This window comes from Melozone crissalis, unplaced genomic scaffold (genome assembly GCF_028551555.1).
Source record: "Melozone crissalis strain CALT ecotype California unplaced genomic scaffold, PUWL_Pcris_2 ptg000061l_1, whole genome shotgun sequence".
Lineage (NCBI taxonomy): Eukaryota > Metazoa > Chordata > Aves > Passeriformes > Passerellidae > Melozone > Melozone crissalis.
The window spans coordinates 15886031-15907620 of NW_026535839.1; the positions used below are offsets into that span (position 1 = coordinate 15886031).

General features: G+C 43.4%; 1 protein-coding gene across 4 annotated transcripts in view; it reads left to right on the forward strand.

Annotated features, from left to right (window-relative positions):
• LOC128944616 (protocadherin alpha-C1-like) overlaps positions 1 to 21590 on the forward strand; it is a 101652-nt gene that overhangs the window by 21705 nt on the left and 58357 nt on the right. The window contains exon 1 of one of the 4 annotated variants that reach the window (XM_054287963.1): positions 961 to 3505. The exons of the other annotated variants lie outside the window; for them this stretch is intronic. Within the exon in view, the coding sequence (XP_054143938.1) occupies positions 1091 to 3505 (2415 nt within the window). The 5' untranslated portion in view covers positions 961 to 1090. Of the gene's footprint in view, positions 1 to 960; positions 3506 to 21590 lie in introns of those variants that run through there. 4 annotated transcript variants of the gene reach the window in all.

Genomic DNA, 21590 nt, shown 5'->3' on the forward strand with positions numbered 1-21590 from the left:
AGCTCATCTCTCCCCACAATCCTTGGGGATGTCCTAAATGCAAAACCTCTCTGGTGCTGATATTTATTTCTATGTGAGTAATTGAACTGCTGCAGCCTCCCGTTTCCCCCTGCCACCCGAGCCACCCCCATCCTGCTTTGGGAGGCTGGATGGGAGCTCATCTGTGGCTGGGGGTGATCTGACTGTCCGAGCAGAGACCTTTCTCTCCAATAATTCGTGTTAATTTCTCTTGTTCAGAAGGCGAAGCTGGGAAGCAGGAAAGAGCCTTTTTCTTTTTCCTTTTTCCATATTCTCTTTTCTCCCCCGCTTTTTCCCCCCTCCTTTTTATTTTTTCTTTTATTTTTTCTTTTTTTTTTTTTTCCCCCGTAAAGTTTAACAGGGGTAGAGTCGACTGCCTCCTCTAATTGTGCTCTTAAACCCCCTCTGGGAAATGTTGTGCTCAGCCGGAGCGTGTCTGGGCTGTGCTGACCCATGTTTAGCCGATGCCTGTCACTTCTCATCCGCCTTTCCCTTCCGGATGCGGTTCTCTGACAGCGCATCCTCTCGCTGCCTCTCCCGCAAGGAGCGGAGGGAGGAGGGGGCTCTGCTCTGCCTCTCTTTTTCAAGGCAACACATACATGACGCGCACTCGGGCTGCGCGCAGCCCCCCGCCCCATCTCCGTCGGGGCGCTAAAAAAAGAGGGGAAGAAGAGGAGGGGAGGAGAAGCCGCCGCCGGCCGGCGGGACAGCGGCGGCGGGGGGAGCGCAGCCCCCTCCCCCGGTGCCGCGGGTGTCGCCGCGGCCTCTGGGTGGCGCCGCGGCCGCCGCTGCCTGTCTAAGAGCCGCGCGGGGCCGGCGCTCCGGTCACAGCGAGCGGCGGCGGCGGGCGCAGCGCTGCGGAGCTGCCGCCGAGCCCCGCACGGCAGCCGGCGGCGCGGCACGGCCCGGGGGGAGCGGAGCCGCCGCGGAGCCTCCCGCGCCTGCACCGAACTTGCCGCCGGTGCGCCCCGGTGCCCGATCGCTCCGCGTCGGGAACTTGGGGCGTTCGCTGAAATTCTGGATTATGTTCCTGCTGAGCCGGTCTGCGGGGAGCTGAGCCAGGGGAGGAAGCATGCGGGGCTATTTAATGGTTTTCTGCCTTATTTGCTGCACCGCGGACGGGCAAATAGTGTATTCCATCGCCGAGGAAACAGAGCGTGGAGCGTCTGTTGGGAACATAGCAAAGGATTTAGGAATAGATGCAGCTACACTTTCAGCTCGGAAATTTCGCATGATCACCGGTTCAAGTAAGCAATATTTTAATATAAATGCCAGCACAGGAGCTTTGTCTGTTAACGAGCCCATAGACAGAGAGCAGCTTTGTGAGTTAAAGTCTGTCTGTCTTCTGAATTACGAGCTTGTGTTAGAAAACCCTCTAGAGCTTTACAGGATGGAATTCAAAGTCTTGGACATAAATGACAACTCCCCCAGCTTCCCCTTAAGTGAATATCATATAAACATGCCGGAGTTCCTGTCACCTGGGGCACGGTTTACACTCCCCACCGCCCAAGATCTGGATGAAGGTGCTAACAGTGTCCAGAATTATACTCTGAGCCCTGATGAACATTTCTATCTGGAAATGCAGATACGTGGGGATGGGAGTAAATATCCTGAATTGGTGCTAAAGAAAGCCTTAGACAGGGAGCAGCAAGCCACTCACAGACTTGTGCTTACAGCCAAAGATGGTGGGAACCCTCCAAAGTCTGGTGATGTCCCGGTCATTGTGACTGTGCTGGATAGCAATGACAATGCACCAGAATTTGAGCACTCGGTCTACAGGGCGAGTATCTTGGAGAACTCCCCCAGTGGCACTTTGGTAGTCCAAGTGCACGCCACGGACTTGGATGAAGGTCCGAATGGAGAGGTCAGGTATTCCTTTAGCAATACAACTTCTGCTGACTTACAGCGAATGTTCTCAGTTCACCCACACACTGGGGAGGTGACAGTCAATGGCATTTTAGCTGTTCAGAGACCCCTTCTCGAGATGCTGATTGAGGCAAAGGATAGTGGGGCATTTGGCATGTCCAGCACAGCTAAGCTGCTGGTGGAAATCACAGATGTGAACAATCATGGCCCAGAGATTACAATTACATCCCTTTCCAGTCCCATTCCTGAAGATGCTGTTCCTGGCACGGTGATAGCTCTGCTGAGTATTTTGGATAAGGACCCTGGGGAGAATGGGAAAGTAACCTGCCAGATATCTGAAAACCTTCCCTTCCAGTTAAAGCCTTCCCTTCAAAACTACTACAGCCTTGTCACCAGTGAGCTTCTGGATCGAGAGCTGATTAGTGAGTACAACATCACCATTACTGCCATGGACTTGGGTTCTCCTCCTCTCACCACTCACAAGACTGTTTGGGTGCAGATTTCTGACGTGAATGATAACCCTCCTGTCTTTGGTGCTGACACGTTCGATGTGTTTGTGGAGGAGAACAATCCACTTGGTGCTTTTCTCTACCAGGTCTCGGCATCTGACCCTGATATAGGGGAGAATGGACGAGTCTCTTACACGCTCAGGAATTCCACAGTTGCAGGCAGTGCCCTGACCAGCTTTTTGTCTATGAACTTGGCCAATGGGAGCATCTATGCAAAACGTGCCTTTGATTTTGAGCAGCTTAGGAGCTTCCATTTCCAAGTGGAAGCCAAGGACAATGGGTCACCAGCCTTGAGTGCTGCCACAACAGTGAATGTTTACATCTCAGACCAGAATGACAATGCCCCCGCCATCCTGTACCCCACCAGCCAGAACGGCTCAGTAGCTGTGGAAGTTGTGCCCCGCCTGGCTGATGAGGACTACCTGGTGACCAAAGTGGTGGCTGATGATGAGGACAATGCAGAGAACGCCTGGCTTTCCTATCACCTCGCCCATTCCTCCGACTCCACCCTGTTCCAGCTGTCGCCGCACACCGGCGAGCTGCGCACCACGCGCTCCATGCGCTCCACCGACTTCCTCAAGCACAAGGTGGTGGTGGTGGTGCGGGACCACGGGGATCCACCGCTCTCCTCCACGGTGACAGTGGGCATCCTGCTGGCTGACACCCTGCCCCAGGCACTGCCCGACTTCGATGACAGCGGGGAACCACTGCCACTGCTCAACGCCACCAACATCTACTTGATCATTTCCCTTGCATGCGTCTCATTCATCTTCATGGCGTTCGTCTTCTTCCTTGCCGTCATCCGGCTCTGCTGGTGCCGAAATTGCTGCTGCAGTGGCTGCTGCTGCCCAGCTGAGGACTATCAGAAGTATTGCTACAGTGTGCACATGCTGCCCAGCTCCCACCTGCCACCGGACATGCTGGAGGTCACTGGTGTGGGTAAACTCACTCACACCTACCTGTACAGGGCATCTGTAGGTCTTGGGCCTGGAAACAGCAGCATCCCCAATGGAGATGCTGGCAATGTTCCCAGCGGCTCAAGGTTACAAGTGCCAGGACCCTGCATCCAAGTGCAGCAGGTCCAAAGCGACCGGTTGAGCGCTGTCCTCGTGGTAAGTGCTCCTTCCTTTCACTTGTTTTCTCCCAGGCACGTGCCTGCTCAGTACATACTGAGGGAATTTGCAGGAAAACAGCCATCAATTCATGGCACCTGGAGGAAATTTCAGTTTCTTTTATGTATTTCCTAAAGCCAAGGATGTCTTTGGCTGAAATATTGTCATGGATGACAAAAGAGATTGTTTTTCCCTGCTGCAAACATTAAGGACCTTCAGACACAACTGAAGGTAAAGGTGTAAGTGAAAACAAAATACATTGCAAGCCGAGCCATTGTCTTCAGAGAGCTAAGTAGGGGCATGATACAAGTCCATGCAAGTTTCTAATCAATGGGTGGTTCTAAGATACACCGTGTAGAGTTTGTGATTTTATTTTTTAATTATTTTTTTCATTGGGGGGAGTAGTTTATTGAGCCAAGATGCTGGTTTTCAATGCCTAAAGTAACTCTGTGGTGGAATAGCTGTAATCCCATAGCCAGCATTTCTTTAAGAAGTGTGACTTGGAGTGCTCATCTCACTTTGCAAGCAATCCATAGGTTTTGTGAATCTAAAATAATTCTCTTCTGGGCCTCTGACCAAACTGGTTTCTTCTCAGTAGTGTGATGAGTGATTTTGCAGGGGTAAATATCCTTCTGTGATCACAGTGTAGGGCCACATGGTGGGCTGTGTCTGCAGGCCTAATCTCCTGGGTGTTGCTGCGTTACTTGTCCAGGATTCTGTTGTCTTATATCTATTTTTAATAGATCCTATGAGTCATCTTTATATTTTTATGAAGTTTTGAGATGTTTTGCCTGCAGACTGTCAAATTCCTTGGTTTGCAAAACAGTAACCAACTCTTGGGTCTGTCCAGGCCAGTCCTCTGTGTCTGGTAGGAGCTGCTCCAGATGTTTCCAAGGGAAATGTAAGAACTCAGGTTAGACAGACATGGTGCACTCTGCTTTCTGTTGTTGTTTTTTTTATTCTAGTTTGCAACTCTTAGAGGCTGTCCTAAATCTGTAGCCATTACATTTATTTTCACCTTTGAAATCTTTATTTTACCTTTAAATATATGTAAATGCCCAGCTCCTTTTTGAACCTTGATGTAAGAGTAGCTTCAATAACTGCTTTGGACAATCAAATATACATTCAACTATATAACATTTTGCTTTATAACTCTTCAATTCCCAAATAGTGAATTTTGGTAAGCCTTTCCCTCCCAGATAAGTTCCAGATTTGCTCTTCATAATGCAATTAGCTCATCATACCTTCCCTTATTTATGTGCTGACCAGATTTGATTTACACGTGATGGTTTTCCTAGTATTTAATCAGTCATAATTAGTTTTAAATTTTGTTCTCTGTAGCAACAGAGGGTTGCAGATGTTGTGGGTTTCTCACTGTTCAAAGAAGGGTGGGTGGAATACCTAGGTCTTGCAGAAGAAGAAGAGTTGATGTTCTTCCTGAAGAAACTGTAGAGCCTAAGAAAATAGCAGTTGGCAGTATGTAAAGAATCTGTACTTAATGCATTGGATACTTTGGGAATATCACTGAATTATTTGAGGATCTGAAAACCAAAGAAAGTTGGGTTACAACCTTTGTAATGGGAAGGTGAAAAGTGTTTTGGAAATATCTTGACTCAGAAAGTGTCTTCAAGAGCCCTGACAGTGTCCAGGGGGTGTAACTTTGGCTGGAGAGTAGTTCATAATATCAAAACTCATAATAGACATGACATATATATAACAACAAAGAAAACCAAACAAAAACCCTCAGAAAACCATCACAACTCATTTCTTTGTTCCAGTTCAGCAAGATCTGGAAACACAGCTTACCAACACATTAAAGAACCAAATAATAAAAAAATTACCCAAGTATCCCTAATCTCCATAATCAGAATAACTGTGATGTGTCTCATTGCATCTTGCTGTATTTCAGTCATTCAGGTGGATTCTTAAACTTGTAACTTGAGACACCTTTTTGCAGCTTTTGATAGTGGGCAAAATGAATCCCAGATGTCATCTTTGGCAATTTGATTTCCTTGGCTTCTAATACTCAGAGATGGGCAACCATAGATATGGCTTATGTGGAAAGTCCAAAGGCTTTACATTAATTGAGCTGAGTAGGGGAGAAGAGGCAGAGACTGAAAAAATCCTTCTACCCTTGAAACTAAAATCACGATTATTAATATGGTTATTATTAATTTGGTGCTGATCCAGTGGCATTTGAGCTGTAGAATTAACTTATATATATAAAATTAATATAATATATAATATATAATATATAATATATAATATATAATATATATGTATAAAGTTAATATAATATATATATGTATATGAAGTTTATACACACACACATATATGTATGTATGTATGTATGTAAGTATGTATGTATGTATGTATGCACCATTAGAAATTTCAGTTAAAAAGTCTAAAATTTAATTTTGGATGTTGACTAAATGCAGTCTGTAAGTGCTTTCAGGCTGATTCATTTGGAATTAAACATATAAACCTACATGACCCTTTGAGCTTTTGAGGAGGAGTAGTTGTGTTGCTCCCTAAGAAGATAAATGGAACAAAAAGAAAGTAACCAATATTTAAAAGACACTAGGAGCAACTTCATAGTTATTGTTCAAAGCACTGAAAAGTATTTAAAAATTACAATATTAAGAGAACTTAAATAGACTTGATTTTTGTTTTGTTGGTTTTTTAATTGAGAAGATGGTTGCAATTTTCAGTACATGTAGGATAGAAAAAGGGCTGCATATATGAAAATTTATTGAATTTCTAGAAAATAGGTGTATTTTCAAAATTGAAGTTGATTTCTTTACTCTTGTTCTGCTTTTGCTACTGAATTAAACAATAGGCTTGAATGTTTTTACACGTGCAGACACATGAGACCCATTTGTGTTTTTGTGTTTTCTATTTGGGTTAGAGCTATGAATAGCTCTGTGTATGGCCATAAGAGCAGTAGAGTAAACTGTAATTGTATCTTTTCCAGTATTTTGTTGTGTCTTTGTGTGATTTACAAAGGCAGGAATGATTACTTAAGTAAGCAGTGGTTCCCTGACTGATTTCTGGGATTGTCTTGTAGCCATGGATTGCTCCAGGTCTTTTGTTTGCTCGTGTTGGCCATTGTGCTGCACAAAAGGCCTGTGAGACATTTCTACATTCAGAGCACAGTGACCTCTCTGTGACTTGGCATTGGATATTTAGGTTACACCCAAAAATAGACGCAAACCTTGCAATGGAGAATTTTTCTCACTCAACTGTAATGGGAGTGGAATAATTTTGCACAACATGGCATGCTTTTCCTGTGACAAAAATGGATCCACTTCCATTGAGACAGGCTGGCAATTGAGGCTGAACTGCTGCAGGCTAAGCATCAGTGGCTTCCTCACACAAGTGAAGAGCAGATGTGTGTCAAGCCCTCCCTGTGGCTCATTCTGATGGGAACAACACAGCATGTGTAAGAGTGAAGCACTTTCCCAATTCCTCCTGTCAGTGCTAATAACAACCTGTCCAGAACCAGCAGTCTCATGTCAACGTTACAAGAATTCAGTTTTTAGGGAGATTTCTTGCCTATGAAAGTTACTCTTGGGGTTAGACCTAGGAAATTGTAGAAGGAGCAGTGATCAGAGAAAATTCACCAAGGGAAAGTGTCTCCTTTTGACTTTTCTTATCTGATGCCTGCCTTGGAGGGTTATTTTTAGAGGTAGGGGAAGGGAGAGTGACAGGAGGAGTTGGTTGAGACAAAGGGCTTGAGGGGATGTGGAGAGTAAAATGATTGTATTTGGAGATGGATATGGGAAAGGAAGGATGGGGTTGAATGGTGATGTGAGCTGAGAAAGTGTAATCCCTGTATGAAAGAATAACACAAGAAAACATAATTTAGATCAAGTCCAGTCCTTTCCTGTATCAGTCACAATTTAATCTTAATTATTTAAATTCAAATATTTACATTTTAATTGTAAAAATAGTAATTTTAATTACAAAATTCACTAGACTTTGCCCATTATTCCTATTGGAAAGTAATTCCTCTAAGGCTTTGAAATGCTCTTCTGACATCCTGCCAACTGTTCTTTGCTATGAGTTTGTAGACTTTTGATTTTGTGCCAGCAATTCCCTTTTAGTATGAGCAGTCCTTTCCCTCTTTTCATCTTGCTTTATCCATGGCTTAGAAAGCAATCAGATCCTTTCTTAGCCTTTGTTTTACCAAGCTGAACAAGTTGATCTCTTTCAGTCTTTTTTCCTGTAGTCACCTCTGCACTTATCTGTTTATGCTGATATCCCTTCTCAGCATCAGCTTTTAATTTTTGGAAATATATTCCTTGCTTTTCTTGCAAATATGTGACCAGACTTACATATGTTTCAGAGAAAGGACTTCTTATGTAGATAGGGATATTTCCTTGCCCAGGTCATAGGGAATACATCACCTGATTCCTCTTGGGAGGCCAATTACCTCCTCCAGAGTTTTAATAAGTTGATTAATCAGCCACATAGGTATTATTGCAGAACTTCTATGAGGGTAGAGGTGCATGGGTAAAGGTTAATTCCCAAGATAGCTTCTCTGCCTAAATTCATCCATCTAAATGCTGGATGTTTGGGCCTTAGTTGTTAAAAACTCTTAAAGTCTTAGTCACCTGCTTAGAACAAATCATCCTGCTCATCTTTGTTTTATGAGTTTAGGCAAAGCCTACAGACAGCACTGAGAGTAAATGAATGACTTTTATCTTGACAGATATTCAGATTTTGAAGTGAATAATTCCATATGATCGTTCTCTGGAACTGTTGTTTGACTAGCCCAACTTCTTGTGTCTTAAACTTTTCAATGCTGCACTGTATTCAAGTTTTACTAAAATCAGAATAGATTAGATGAATTTCAGTTTGTTTATATTGAAGACAATTGAAAACCAATCCAGAGAATTGTTGTCTTTGATAATCTATGACTATTTTTGTTCCTTTTCAGTGTACCTTCATTTCTCTTTTAGTTCTTCCTCCAAATCTGTACCCAAACAAACAGGCAATGAGTTTGTGGTCACACAGGCTGGATTTCACCAGTTTAAATTAATATCTACAGCTGGTTTTCTTCAATGAGATTATGCTAGTTCAGACTTGACAGGTTTATATTAAACCCTCCCCAAAAAACTAAGCCAAAACAGATTCTCTTCACCTCTATGCTTTTATTTATCACTTCTTTTAGAAATCTGTGATGGAAATCAGGTAGTGGGGAATTGAGGATTTTAAACTCTCACTGTTTTGGTTCTTCCTTGGTGACAGCAATTTCCATCCCCTTGAGTAATTTATCACATATTCAATGTCACACTCAAGATACTGAAAACAGAAGAAAATACAAAAAAAAAAATTAATTGTCATAAAATGGGATGGTGGCTCTAGGGGACCATTGGTCCATGTGTGCCATATTTTTGTACCAATGCCTCGTGCATCCTCTGCTTCCCATTGGAGACAAGCTGCTGGATTTTAGTGTGGATTAACTGTGTTAATTTCTGGGGTTACAGCAGCTTGCTTGTTTCAAAATAACAAAAGTAGTTGTGACTTGCTAAAGATTATTTAAAATTTCAATTAATCAAAAGAATGGTGACAAAATCCAGCACCCAAATTAAAAAAGGGGCAAGCAAGCACATGGGAAATAAGGTATTTAATAGACAATTTGTAAGGCAAAGAACAGGCAGGGCAATAGCTCAAAGACTTGGTGCTATCAGAGGCATTTGGAGAATAAAAGCAAATTTGACCAATAAGGCAACTGGAAGTTAAATATCATAGAAAGAAGATATATTAAAAAAAAAAAGAAGAGGAGAAAAAAAAAAAAGAGGTTTGAAGCCTATAGTCTTTGAGCAGTCTCTCTAAGGAAAATGAACATATTTTGGTCTTTGGATTCTTTCTTCTCCAAAGGAATGATTTTAATATTTTGATCTGTTAAGTTCCTCCATCTCCCCCATGAGTGGTCCCCAGTCTGATGGGTCTTGACACTGTTTTTAGTGGCTTTTTACTTCTTTCTTACTCTGCAAAAGTCAAATATCTTTGCCCCACCAGCCTGCAGAATCAAAGTTTATGATGTTCCCTCACAAAACCCGAAGGAACTGATTCCAAAAGGTTCTGTGGTGTTACTTCTCACCCTTTTCAATTCCTTTGTTGGGGTCAGAAGCAAGGGAGCAGGGAAGCCTTGCAGCTGAGTGGGCTTTTCATCTTTTGAACTACACAGCTGTTTGCTCTGTGTCTTGGGAACCTGTTTTAGACAGCTTTTAGATTCTGCTTTGTAGCCAAAAGTTATGTGGAGATTGGTGCAATATCCCTATGGTTAAAGCAGTTTTCATTAGATGATATTAATTTGCAGGATAGTGATCATAGTTGTAGTATGAAGAGATTTAAATAAAAGTTTGAATTCAGTCTTTCAGCTTTGTGATTTCAATAAAAGACAGATGTGGAGCCACTGGAACAGGCCAGTGGTGGACCTCTAAGATAGCAAAGGGCCTGAAGCATTTCTCATGTGTGGAAGGACAGAGAGCTGGGACTTTTTAGCCAAGAGAAGAGAAGGCTGTGGGGCTGGGAGGGGATCTCTGTACGAAAATAGAGCCAGGCTATTTTCAAGGGTTTCCAGTGGGAAGAAAAGAGGAGGGTGCTCTGTCTAAGCTGAAGTAATTTGTTTTGTTGGTTGGGGTTTTTCCCACTGTGAGGATGCTGAGCACTGGCACAGGTTGCTCAGGGAGATTGTGAAGTTTCATCCTTGCAGATATTCAAAAACCATCTGAACATGGTCCCAGACAACCTGCTTGGCTGATCCTGCTTAGGAAGTCGGGCTGGACCAGCCAATCTCCAGAGATCCCCTCCAGCCTCAGCCAGTCCTGTGTTGTTCTGAATGGAGAAGTTGACTCAGTTTTCTCCTTTGTAGCATACTAATCTTGTGGAATATGGCCTATGTTGATTCTATTATTTATATATATTCCTCCAAGTGAATCCTTCACTTGTTTGGATTTGTTTTATTGCTGTGTGCATGTTTTGCTTTGGTTTTTTTCAATTGAACAATCACAAATACCTAAAGATAATAAATCTCTAAAGCTATTTATTTTCAAAATCATATTGGTTGGAAGGAGATTTGGTGGAAAAAGGAAGTGATTCTTTCTCTGCAGTCAGAGGAGATATAACTGCTACCCTATCTCACCTTTTTGGGGCTGGTGAAGTAAAGTCACCCCAGCAAATGACTTGTGCAGTCAAAGTTGCCAGCTGGAATAGCTTCAAAGGATCTGGGGTTGTTGGTTTAGGACTGCAATTTGCACTTTCATGTTTGTTTTAATCGTATTATATATTTGTCTGGGGATTAGAATTAGCAAATTCCTGTCTTCTCCTTTACAGCACTGTGCTTCTCTACGGGGCATTTCACCTCTTTAATGCCTTTCACCTTATTTAAAATAACTAGAGGAAAAATTAACCTGAGCTAATACAGAACATGGAAGGATGCCAGTTTGGTCATGGTCAGAATAGAGCTGCAGAATACAAATGTGCACTGAAAAATATTATCACTTTGAGATCTTAGCCTGTGGGGCCCTGTACCACTGTCATGTCATGCTTTATGGAAAAAGGTTTTCTTCACTCAACCTGCTCAAAGAGGATCCAGATGCTTTTGAATAAAATCCAAACCCATCAAGCTGTCACCATTCTGTGGATTAATAGCTCATCACCAAGTGTTTATCTTCTTTTTAGTTGGTATTCTCATTTAGGGTAGAAGGGAAATGTGGGTAATGTAGGTAATTGAGGTTCTTGGAAAACTTGTAAAACTGACAGTGGTGGATTAAACTTAATTGGGTGGGGGAAAAAATGAAACATATTAGCTGGCCAGGTAATTAAAAAAGCCAAAGGTGAGTTGAATGTCCCTACTCCCTCCTAACAGTTTCTGTAGAACAGAGATCGTGTTAGAACAGAAGTAGAACAAGGATGGAGTTTCAAGAGCTACAATTTTGTTGAAGGTTTTTTCCCCCTCTGAAAATGCTGACACATTTTTTCTCCTTTGTAAAAAAATATATTGGCTCTAAATTCATCAGAGTCTTGGAGTAAGTGTTTTATATGTGCAGTCTGGAAAATCTCCATAATTTCTGGCCATTCCAAACACATTAACAATCTCAAACAGATGTATATTGCATTATCTCATAACTTATTACATCTCTGTACCCAGGGTTTCCAGTCACCTCAAAGGTAGCAGAATTATTCTATTTATCAACCTTAATGCTGTATATTTAGACTGTTCCAAGTTTATATTTGGCTACTGCTAATGCTCAAGCCAGGTTTGCTTCCAATAAAGGTGGTGAAATTTTATACATAAAACTGTTCTGCCTGAAAACCACTTTTTAGTTACTATTAGAAATAGTGATGAGTCACTTAATATCATGCAATTTTAATGTAGTAATAATTCTTCCAAAAGGATTGTTTTTCTAAATACTTTAACAGAGGAAAAATGGACTAGCAGCAGTTACTGTCAGGAGTAGCATCTTGTATCTAAAGATCCAATCTAAATTTGCTTCCAGGACCAAATCTATATTGTTTATGGGGGGATATTTTGCTTATACCAAAGGATGGGATAATGTGCCATCTCCCACCTCAGTAACAGGTGAAAGGAATTTCAACAGTATGAGCAGCTTTAAAATTAGTCTATTTTATTTAACAAAAGCAATTGCAGTGGGTGGTCTTGGAGCCATAGACTTGTGCATTTTCAGCTCTGTCCACTAATGAATGATCAAAACCTTTTCTGCATTTTAGGCTGTGTTCATACCATTACTTCCTACAAAAAAGGTCTGAGATACCCTGTCATCACTGGAACCCTCAGGTGTCTCAGGGTGTTGATGGGAGGGACCTGGGCATTACCTGTTAGACAGGTTTGACTGCACACTTTGGTCATTTCTCAGATGGGCTGCTCCAAGCCCCAATGTCCAACCTGGCCTTGGGCACTGCCAGGGATCCAAGGGCAGCCACAGCTGTGCCAGGGCCTGCCCACCCTGCCAGGGAACAATTCCTAATTCCCAATCCCTGCCCTCTGGCAGTGGGAGCCATTCCCCCTTGTCTATAACTCCATTCTCTTGCACAGTCTCTCTCCATTTTCATTTTAGACTCCCTCAGGTGCTGGAAGGTCACAATGAGGTCACCCTGAAGCTTTTCTTCTCCAGGCTGAGCAATCCCAGTTCTCTCAGCCTTTCCTCACAGGAGAGGTGCTCCATCCAGGAGCAGGGAGGGCATCATTCCCCTGTGCCTGGCGCTGCTGAGGGCACACCGTGAGTGCTGTGCCCAGCTCTGGCCCCTCAGATTGGGAAGGACCTTGGGACACTGAGCACATCCAGAGGGGCTGGGAACACAAACCCTGTGAGGAACTGCTGGGGGTGCTCAGCCTGGAGAAAAGGAGACTCAGGGGTGCCCCCATCACTCTGCACAGCTCCTGAAAGGTGCCTGTGCTCACCTGGGGCTGGGCTCTGTCTTCAGCAGCACTGACACAACCAGAGCACACAGCCTCAAGCTGTGCCAAGGGAAATTCAGGTTGGATAGCAGGAAAAAGCTTTTCACAGAAAGGGTGATAAAGTTCTGGAATGGCTGCCCGGGGAGGTGGTGGAGTCCCCATCCCTGGGTGTGTTTAACAAAGCCTGGATGTGGCACTCAGTGCCATGGTCTAGCTGAGGTGTTGGGGCTGGGTTGGACTCAATGATCTTTAAGGTCTCTTCCAACCCAGTGATTCTGTGAATCCCTCTGATCAGCTTGGTGGCCTCCTCTGGACACACTCCAACACATCCTTGACCTTCCTGTGCTGGGGCCTGAGGGCTGGAGGCACCTCTGCAGCTGGAGTCTCACCAGAGCCAAGAAGAGAGGCACAATCTCTTCCTTTGACCTGCTGCCCACACTTCTTTTGATATGCAATGTGTCTGATCTTCCTTTCAATGTCTTGCTGAAGTACCTTTTGGAAAAAGGACTTGGTATTTGTTGTGAAGTGGTCTTTGTGTCATGTTTGATAGCCATTAAGAGCTCCTAACGTTGGCTGAGTTACAAACTTTTGAGAAATCATTGTTCAGTTTACTTGCTAGAACTGGAAAGCTCAGCTGCCTCTGAGTCCTGCCAGCAGAGAGCCCTGATCCAGCCAAGAGCTGGCAGGACCTTCTGATAATTGCAGTTGTATGATTGTGACCCAGACCAAAACTGAGCCTGGGACTGGAACTGAGGACAGGGGATTTGGAGGGAAAAAAAAATCCAAAAAGAAACACAGTGCCCAGCCCAGGGTGCAGGGAAAGGACCAGGGTGCAGTGGAGAGGAAGGTCCCTAATTTCAGCACAAAGATTTGGAAATGTGAGTTCTGTACATGGTGCTGTTGAAGGCAGCACCTTGTCTGTGGCAGCCTGTTTCACAGTGTCCCTAAAAAAATTATTCAAGGACTATAATAAACTAAGCTAAGTAAACAAATAAGTATTAGAGGTGAGCAGACAGCTTAACTCATTCCACTATGCAACAGGATAGTAATTAAACAGTTGTATCACAATGGAAGATAATAGACAAAATATTTTATACCTCAGAAATCTAATAACTATTTTCTTCTAATGGTCTCACTATTTTCTTCTTATAATCCCACTTCTACTACTTCTACCTGGAGTGAAGATGATGTGTTTCAGATAGATTCTAGCAAGGCTGAAGATTGTACAGGCATTTGTATTTCAGCTCAATAAAAAGACCAGAAAATAACTCATCAGTGTTAAAATTTGGCAGAGTTCCCATTGTGGGTGAATTTAAGTGCCAGAATTCTTGAATGAAGGATTAAAGAAGACTGAAAGTCTTTGTGAAAATACAATGTCAAGACTGCTCCCAGTGTGTGTACAGCAGAAAGACACCTATGATGTTCATGGTTAAAAGATCAAGTACTCAGATTATAGCAATATGGATTGGTTTGTACCTCCCTGTCCTTCAAACCATCTTTTTTCCTCTCTGTTTTTATTTTGTCCTCCCCTATGCTTGTCCCTTTTTCCTTACCTTCTCCTGATGTCAACTTCCTACTTTCAGAAATGTTTTCACCTTTCTCTCTGATTTAAAATCCATAAACCCCTGAGAGAGGGACCAGACCCAGTCTCCTGTTCTGACTGAACCAGCAGACAGAACCACACTGCTTTTTGTGTTCCTATAAACCCTGACTTTGCCTCTGTTTCCACAGAAATGCTCCCCTGACCTCCATGGTAATGGCTTGGGGGGATATTTCCTTCTCAGTGAACTGGATTTGAAGGCCTCTAAACTTTGTCTTTAACCACTATTCAGAGTGATAAAGGAACCCAGGAGGTACACTGGTGTAGCTGAACATGATTTTAGTTTTTTCCTAACCACGTGTCTAGTGCTAGTTGGTATTCCAAATGCACAATCCTAAAATCTGTCTCCAAAGAGCACAGTTTGCAAGGAATATCAAATGCAAGGCGTCATGCTGAGACACTGCAGCTTTATCTGCTTGTGGAGGACAATGTTTTGATTAGTACAAGGAGAGGGGATTGATTTCAGAGGGTACATTTGATATCATCATCCCTGCTTATCACTCAAAGTCTCACATGTCCTGCTGTGGTTTCTCTGTTCCACCATGGGAGGAATTTGCTGAGCTCAGCTGAGCTGTTAAAAGCTGGAAGCCTGGTGTCATTTGAGGTGTTCCAGGGCTAGCAGATATGTTCTGTAAGGTTGGGAGATCTGTGCCCTTGTGAGAGGAGCAGCTGAGGACCAGGCAGGATATCCTGTTGTTGGGGAAGATGAAACAGGAAAGCCTTATAAATATGATTGCCTGGCAAATGATTTTGAGAATATAGAAACTACTAGTGAGTTTGAAATGAAAGCAAGCTTTGAGATCCCTCAGTTACTGAACAACTGGAAAACAATGGTGTGGCTGGCTGAAGGTGATCCCCTTTTGATGGAACAACACCCTCTGCTTGCAGACAGGCCCAAGGGTCAGAGCAGACCCTACAGAAGGGGCCCAAAGAGGAGTTTTTTAGGGTTTAAAATGTAACACAGTGTGGTAATGTAGTGATTCTTATAGGCTGTGTGTAAATACTATGGGATTTGTATCTTGTACTAGATTGGCTAGTGAGAATTAGAATATTCAACACACAGGAATATTTATTGTACTGTAACGGGAACCTGGCTCTTACCTTTTTTACTCTTTTACCCTTTTACTCTCTCACCCTCTCATTCTCTCTCCCTCTCTCTTCTCTCAGCCTGCTCTGAGCTGTGGCTGCAGCTCCCAGCAGGGCCCTGCACCCAGGCCCTTTGCAATAAACCCCAAGTTCCTGACCTGGCTGCAGAGATCTCTGCTCTCCGTCTGTCCTGCCCCTCCTACCCCCGACACTCCTACACCCTGTCCTCTGCATCCCACAGCCTCTGCCTCTGTACCAGGAACTGCAACAAACAGAGAGGGTTTCCCTCAGTACACAAAAATGTTTGGCTTTTCCACGTGTATGATCCATGCAAAATGCAAAGGTAATTCTGCGTGAATACTACAGCACTAACTCCTGCTAAACACCAGATGTAGTCCAGATTTTAAGGGAATATTTTATCAGGCCAATCACTCTGATCTATTCAGTAAGAATTCTTGTGCTCAAGGAAACAAATATTGAAGTCTTACTAAATTCATACCATAAATATTTTGTGTCAAGGAGGTTTTAAGAATTCCAAAGGGAAGTTTGAGAACATATTTACTTAATGTTTACTTAAAAATCCTCAAACACTTATCTCCCTTCAGCACCTAGTGCAAACAATAAATTATACATGTGCATATGTACCTTATTGCTTGAGAATACCCAAGTATCCTTTGCAGCAGTGCTTTAAACCTTGCTGTGGCCATTTGAGCCCAGATATTGCTGACATCTTAGGAACCAATTAAGAGGCTTGCCAAAAGTCATGAAGGGCCTGATGTAACAGTGAGCAGAACCCAGCTCCCCTGACTTCCTGCTCTTATGATGTGTGATCAATTTCCTCTGCCTCCACCTCGCTTTTGTCTTCTCTTGATTTCCAAAGCCCCAGTTTAGCTCCAGGGCAGTTTTTTTCCTTCTTGTTACTGCATGAGTGTCACTAATTCTCAAGCCTTCCTCTGAGCTTCATAATCTGCCCCACCTCATATGTTCCATCTCCCTTTTCCTTTGCTCCCCTTTCCAAGAGCTCTCAGATGCCATAAATCAGAGGTGGATTTGTTGCATTGGTGAGTCTGACAGAGCTGTCACAGCAGTGTTGAGGCTGGGCATACAGGTCCTGAACTTGACAGCTGTGATCAGTGGCTTTCCACCATCATCTTAATCCCTTGGCCACTGTTTCACCCTGAGGTGTGCCTGTCAGCCTGCACAACACAGGATATTTTTCATGCCATGCAGCCAAACACTTTTTTAAATATGGTATTTGATATTACAGTTCTTGTATTTCCTAAAATCTGTTCCCTGCTGCCTCATTCCCTGTCTCTGTGCCCATCCAGGGGGTGAGTGCAGAGGTGTTGCTGACTTCTCCCATCTCATCTCCCCCCTGCTCTGCTCCTTGCACCCCTCCAGCTGCCTGGAGCTGGTCCTGCTCTCCAGCAGCAATAGCAGCAGTGATGCTGGACACTGAGGGATGCTGAGGAAGGATGCAGGACCTGGTGTCTGTGTGTGGGTAGGGAGGTGGACTTGGAGCAGAGACCTCATACCACTGTGCCTCATCCCTTTCCTAAAGTCCCTCTGGGTTGTAAAAACCATTATTGCTTTTCCTTCTCTGGGCCCCTACACACAATGTTGTCTGTGCTTGGTTGCTCACAGCATCTTCTGGCATCAGCCTCATCCTTTCAGACTGAACTCTTGCCCCTCTCAGGGTCTGTATGAACTGAGTCTTGCACAGAAGAATCTGGAATTATTTTGCAGAAAATCAGGATGACAGAAGTGAGTGTAAGACCTTGTGGTAGGGAAGAGTGATTTTATTCTGCAAATTCCTGAAGTTTCCCACTCTCACTCATTTTCTTGGTAGATTTTGCACACTCACACCCACATAGTCCCAAGCATCAGTGCCTGGTGGTCACTGGTGACCAGGATCACTTGTGTGCAGTGCTTTGGGACAAGGGACATTGGCTGTCATGGCTCACAGCCTCGTTTAGTTGTCACAAGAGACTGATCTCGGACTTGCCATTGATGCCCATTAGCAATGGGTGCTCTCTGGGATCTTTTCCATCATTGTTTTCTTTCACCTTTTATAGTCTTAAGCAAAATTCTTTAATTTCGCAGTTCTCTTATATTCCCCACTGTGCATCTTAAAGCTTCAGTTCTCTATCTTCTTTACACCTTTTTTTAGGTAATTTTCCCCCTCTTCATTGATTTGGATTAAAACCTCATGTAGGGTCCTCTGTAGCAATTAATGCATTGTTTTCTTGTTATTCATTGTTTTGTATTTTCTTTGTGTGCTTGAACATTTGCACACACTTAGAATCATACTGCTTTATACTAATCCTAAATATATATTTTTTTGCAAATCTTTGCATGCAAAAGGAGAGAAAGTAAATGGGTGCAAGTCATGGATTAAAGACAGGAAAAATTCAGATTAGTTACACATAATGAACTCAAACTGTGATAAAGTGTTCACAAAAAAGGAGGAAGCAAAATAATTGCTGGGGCTTTTTTGCATAGAGTTATTATCAGATTATTTTGGTACATTATCAGGTACTACTTGGAAGTGCACAGCTGGAATCCAATCCTCTGTGCTGTTTTGATATCCTTATTAAATAAGACTGAGATTGAAAAGTGCAGTAAATGGCATAAAATGGCTGGAATATAGATTCCAAGTCAACAGGAAAAAAAAGAAAAAACCCCAAGCTTTGGTGTGTCTATTTAAGAGAGAATAGAGCAAGGAGGGTGTGGAATCTCACTATGTGCCAGCACCCTGCAGAGAAACACAAATATAAACCAAAATCATTTAGCAGAGAGTGTAAGTCAGGGTCAAATGCTGCTCCTGGTTCTGCTGAGTAAGGAAATCAATGGGATGTGTCCTGAGGTCAGATAATATCAGCAGAATCTGCAGTATTAACATTTTGTCCATCATATACGTGGCTATAGGTTATAAATAGTCCAAGAACAGCACAGTTTGGGCAGAAGGATTTTTTTGTAATAGGATTTGAAGTAAAAATCTTCTAAGCTCAGAAATGCCTGCCGAGAATTAGCAAACAAAATGAAATATTTTCCTGCCCTACTTTCCTTGCTTAGCCATTCCCGTGCAGATACATGAAATACAGAAAGCTGTGGAGCAGAGTACTGGTCTTATTAAAAAATCCTCGCATATTCAGTGTGTTTTATGGAGTCTGCACTCTAATCCCCTCCTGCCTCCTTTATGGCTTTCAGCTGCTCTTTAAAAGAGTTGAAGGGGTTTAGTTTTCTATCTGGCTGCATGAGATGGGACACGTGTATCGGAGCTGCAGGAGAAGATGTGCAGCTGCAAGGGGGTGAGAGTAGAGGGTTCCTGGGTGTTTGCCCCTGGTGCTCAGCAAAGCCTTTTGTGCTAAAAGCTGGGTGGATTCTGTGGTGGAGATTTTCCCCAAGAGGAGAAAAGAGGGGAAGAGGAGGCTGAGGGCAGATCTCATAGCAGTCCACAATTTCCTTATGGGGCAGGCAGTGGTCTCTGCTCTCTGGTGACCAGTGGAGGGCAGGTTTAGGAACATTTTCTTCACTCAGGGGATGGTTGGGTACTGGAACAGGCTCCCAGGGCAGTGTTTGAGGCACCAAACCTGCCAGAATTCAAGGAGTGTTTGGACAACACTCTCAGGCACAGGGTGGGATTGTTGGGGTGTCCTGTGCAGGGCCAGGAGTTGAACTTCAATGATCCTTCTGGGTCAGCTCAGGATATTCTGTGATTCTCTTTGTCCTTGGGGTCAAGTTTCTTCCTTCCCACCACACAGAGAATTGCAAATTTAAACAATGACTAATTCTGAGCCCATGAAATGCTGAAAGAGGTGCAGGGGTTCACTCCACTCCATATCTGACAGGTCTGTTGTGACAGGTGTAGTGCAAACACCCTGTAACCAACCTGTGTCTGTGCTGGTGAACTCTGGAAGCCCAGAGCATCACCTTCATTGTTCCTCTGGCTGCTCATCCATTCTACAGCAAGGAATGTCCATGATATATCAACAGCTCTGGCTTGGTGATGGCTGAGCATCTGACTGCAGAAAGCTTGGGACTTCTGTCTGACTGCACCAGCCACGGGTAGAGGTCATGATTTGCTTCACTTCTATGTTTCAAAAAGCATTGCTGTAATGATTGAATTTCCTGGCAAAGTTGACATTGACTTTGTCCAACACCAAGAAAAGAGCAATCAAGCAGTTAATTCTAAAATATAACCTTGAAAGGGAAAGTCATTGCTAGACTTTTAAGTCTGATTAAGTAGAACTTGTTCTATTAATTTGAGAAATTTAGGGCAGCTCTGTACAACTCAGTATAAGAGCATTTTGGGTCTGATTTTAGATTGAGGAAATCTGCCCATCACTTCTGTGCTGCTTTACATATTTAACTTCAGGAGCAAGTTGTAGCTTGGTGCTGTGTGAGAATGTCTTGGTGGTTTCAAACAGACCCTTGTAGTTCAGAGCTAACCTCCCTCTTTGGAGTAGAGATGTGGAGAGAGTAGGAAGAAATTCTTCCCCGTGAGCATGGTAGGCCCTGCACAGGATGCCCAGAGCAGCTGTGGCTGCCCCTGGATCCCTGGAAATATCCAAGGCCAGGCTGGATGGGGCTTGGAGCACCCTGGGATAGGGGAAGGTATCCCTGCCCATGGCAGGAGCTGGAATTAGATGAGCTTTAAGGCCCCTTCCAACTCAAACCATTGTGTCACAGAGAAAGAAAGGACTAGAAAAATATTTTGAGTAATATGAACAGAGCTTAGATGCCTCCATTTCATGATCCAATCATCTTCCAGTTGTGCACCTCAGCTTTCTACTTGTGAATTGGATTGCCTGGGGTGGCTGCAGTGAATGTGTGTTGGAAGGAATTCCTGTCTAGGGAATAAGCACAAAGCACTTAAGTCACATTTAAATTGTCACATGGGACTGAAGTTGCATGTGGGTGTGCTTTGGTGAGAGAATGCACCTGCTATTCCAGCCCAGTTAGAGGTTAATAGGTTACTGCCTGCTTCAGCTGGTGCTTTGAAAATACCAGGAGGCAGAGTGGCAGCAGGTGTGAGACTGGAGAGTCTGGGCTGGGCTCTCCCTCTCTCAGTGAAAGGTCTGCAACATTTTAGAGGTGTTAAGGATGGATTAGGCAGGCTTGTAAAAGGAAGTTGCAGTGAAAGCATCTCTGAATAACAAAAGCATGAGTTAACTGTTCAGTACAAGGGGTAATCCTGTTAGTACCTTAGCAGGGCAGCTGCTGAGGAAAGGAGATTTTCACATTGTTTTGTGGCTCTAAACTGAACATGATTGCCCAAATACAGGTCTCAATAAATTAGGCATTGAAATAAAAATTTAAGATATGCTTTTATGAATTAAATTTATCATTCTGTTCCTTGATGTACTTTCATGAACTAAGAGAATTCATGGAGATGTTATTAGGAAATGGAAAAAGCCTGGAAAAGTCCTTAGTCATTAGTGAGCAGGAGAGCAAGAAAGAAAAGTGCAAATGAAGGTGGAGAAAGCTCCAACCTCCCAAAAAGCAAAATCTGATCCAGCACAAGGTGTGCAGGTTACATTTAGGGCATTGACAGTCAATACTTCCAACAGACTCAAAGGCAAACGCAGGTCATCATTAAAACAGTGTGGTTTCAAACCTATCAAATTGCCAGTTCCTTGCTACATCCAAACCAGGCAGATTCAGGTTTAGGTTGTTAACTTCTAAGAGACACTTTGGGAGTGAGCAGGGAGTATAAATAAAGCTAATAGATGTAACTCAGCATGTGTTTCCAAGAGAGGGAATCCACAGTACTTGGGTACTGGTACAGTCTTTAATAATACAAATCTGACCTCTTTTCCATATTGAAGACAGGCACTGCCAGGCTCTAAAGAAAATGCCTTTGGTCTTTCTTGGCAATGAAGAAGGTGACTGTTCCTCATATTACTCCTTGCCTGTACTTTTGATTCTTGCCCTCTATTTTTATACCCAGCTCTCCATTTCCATTG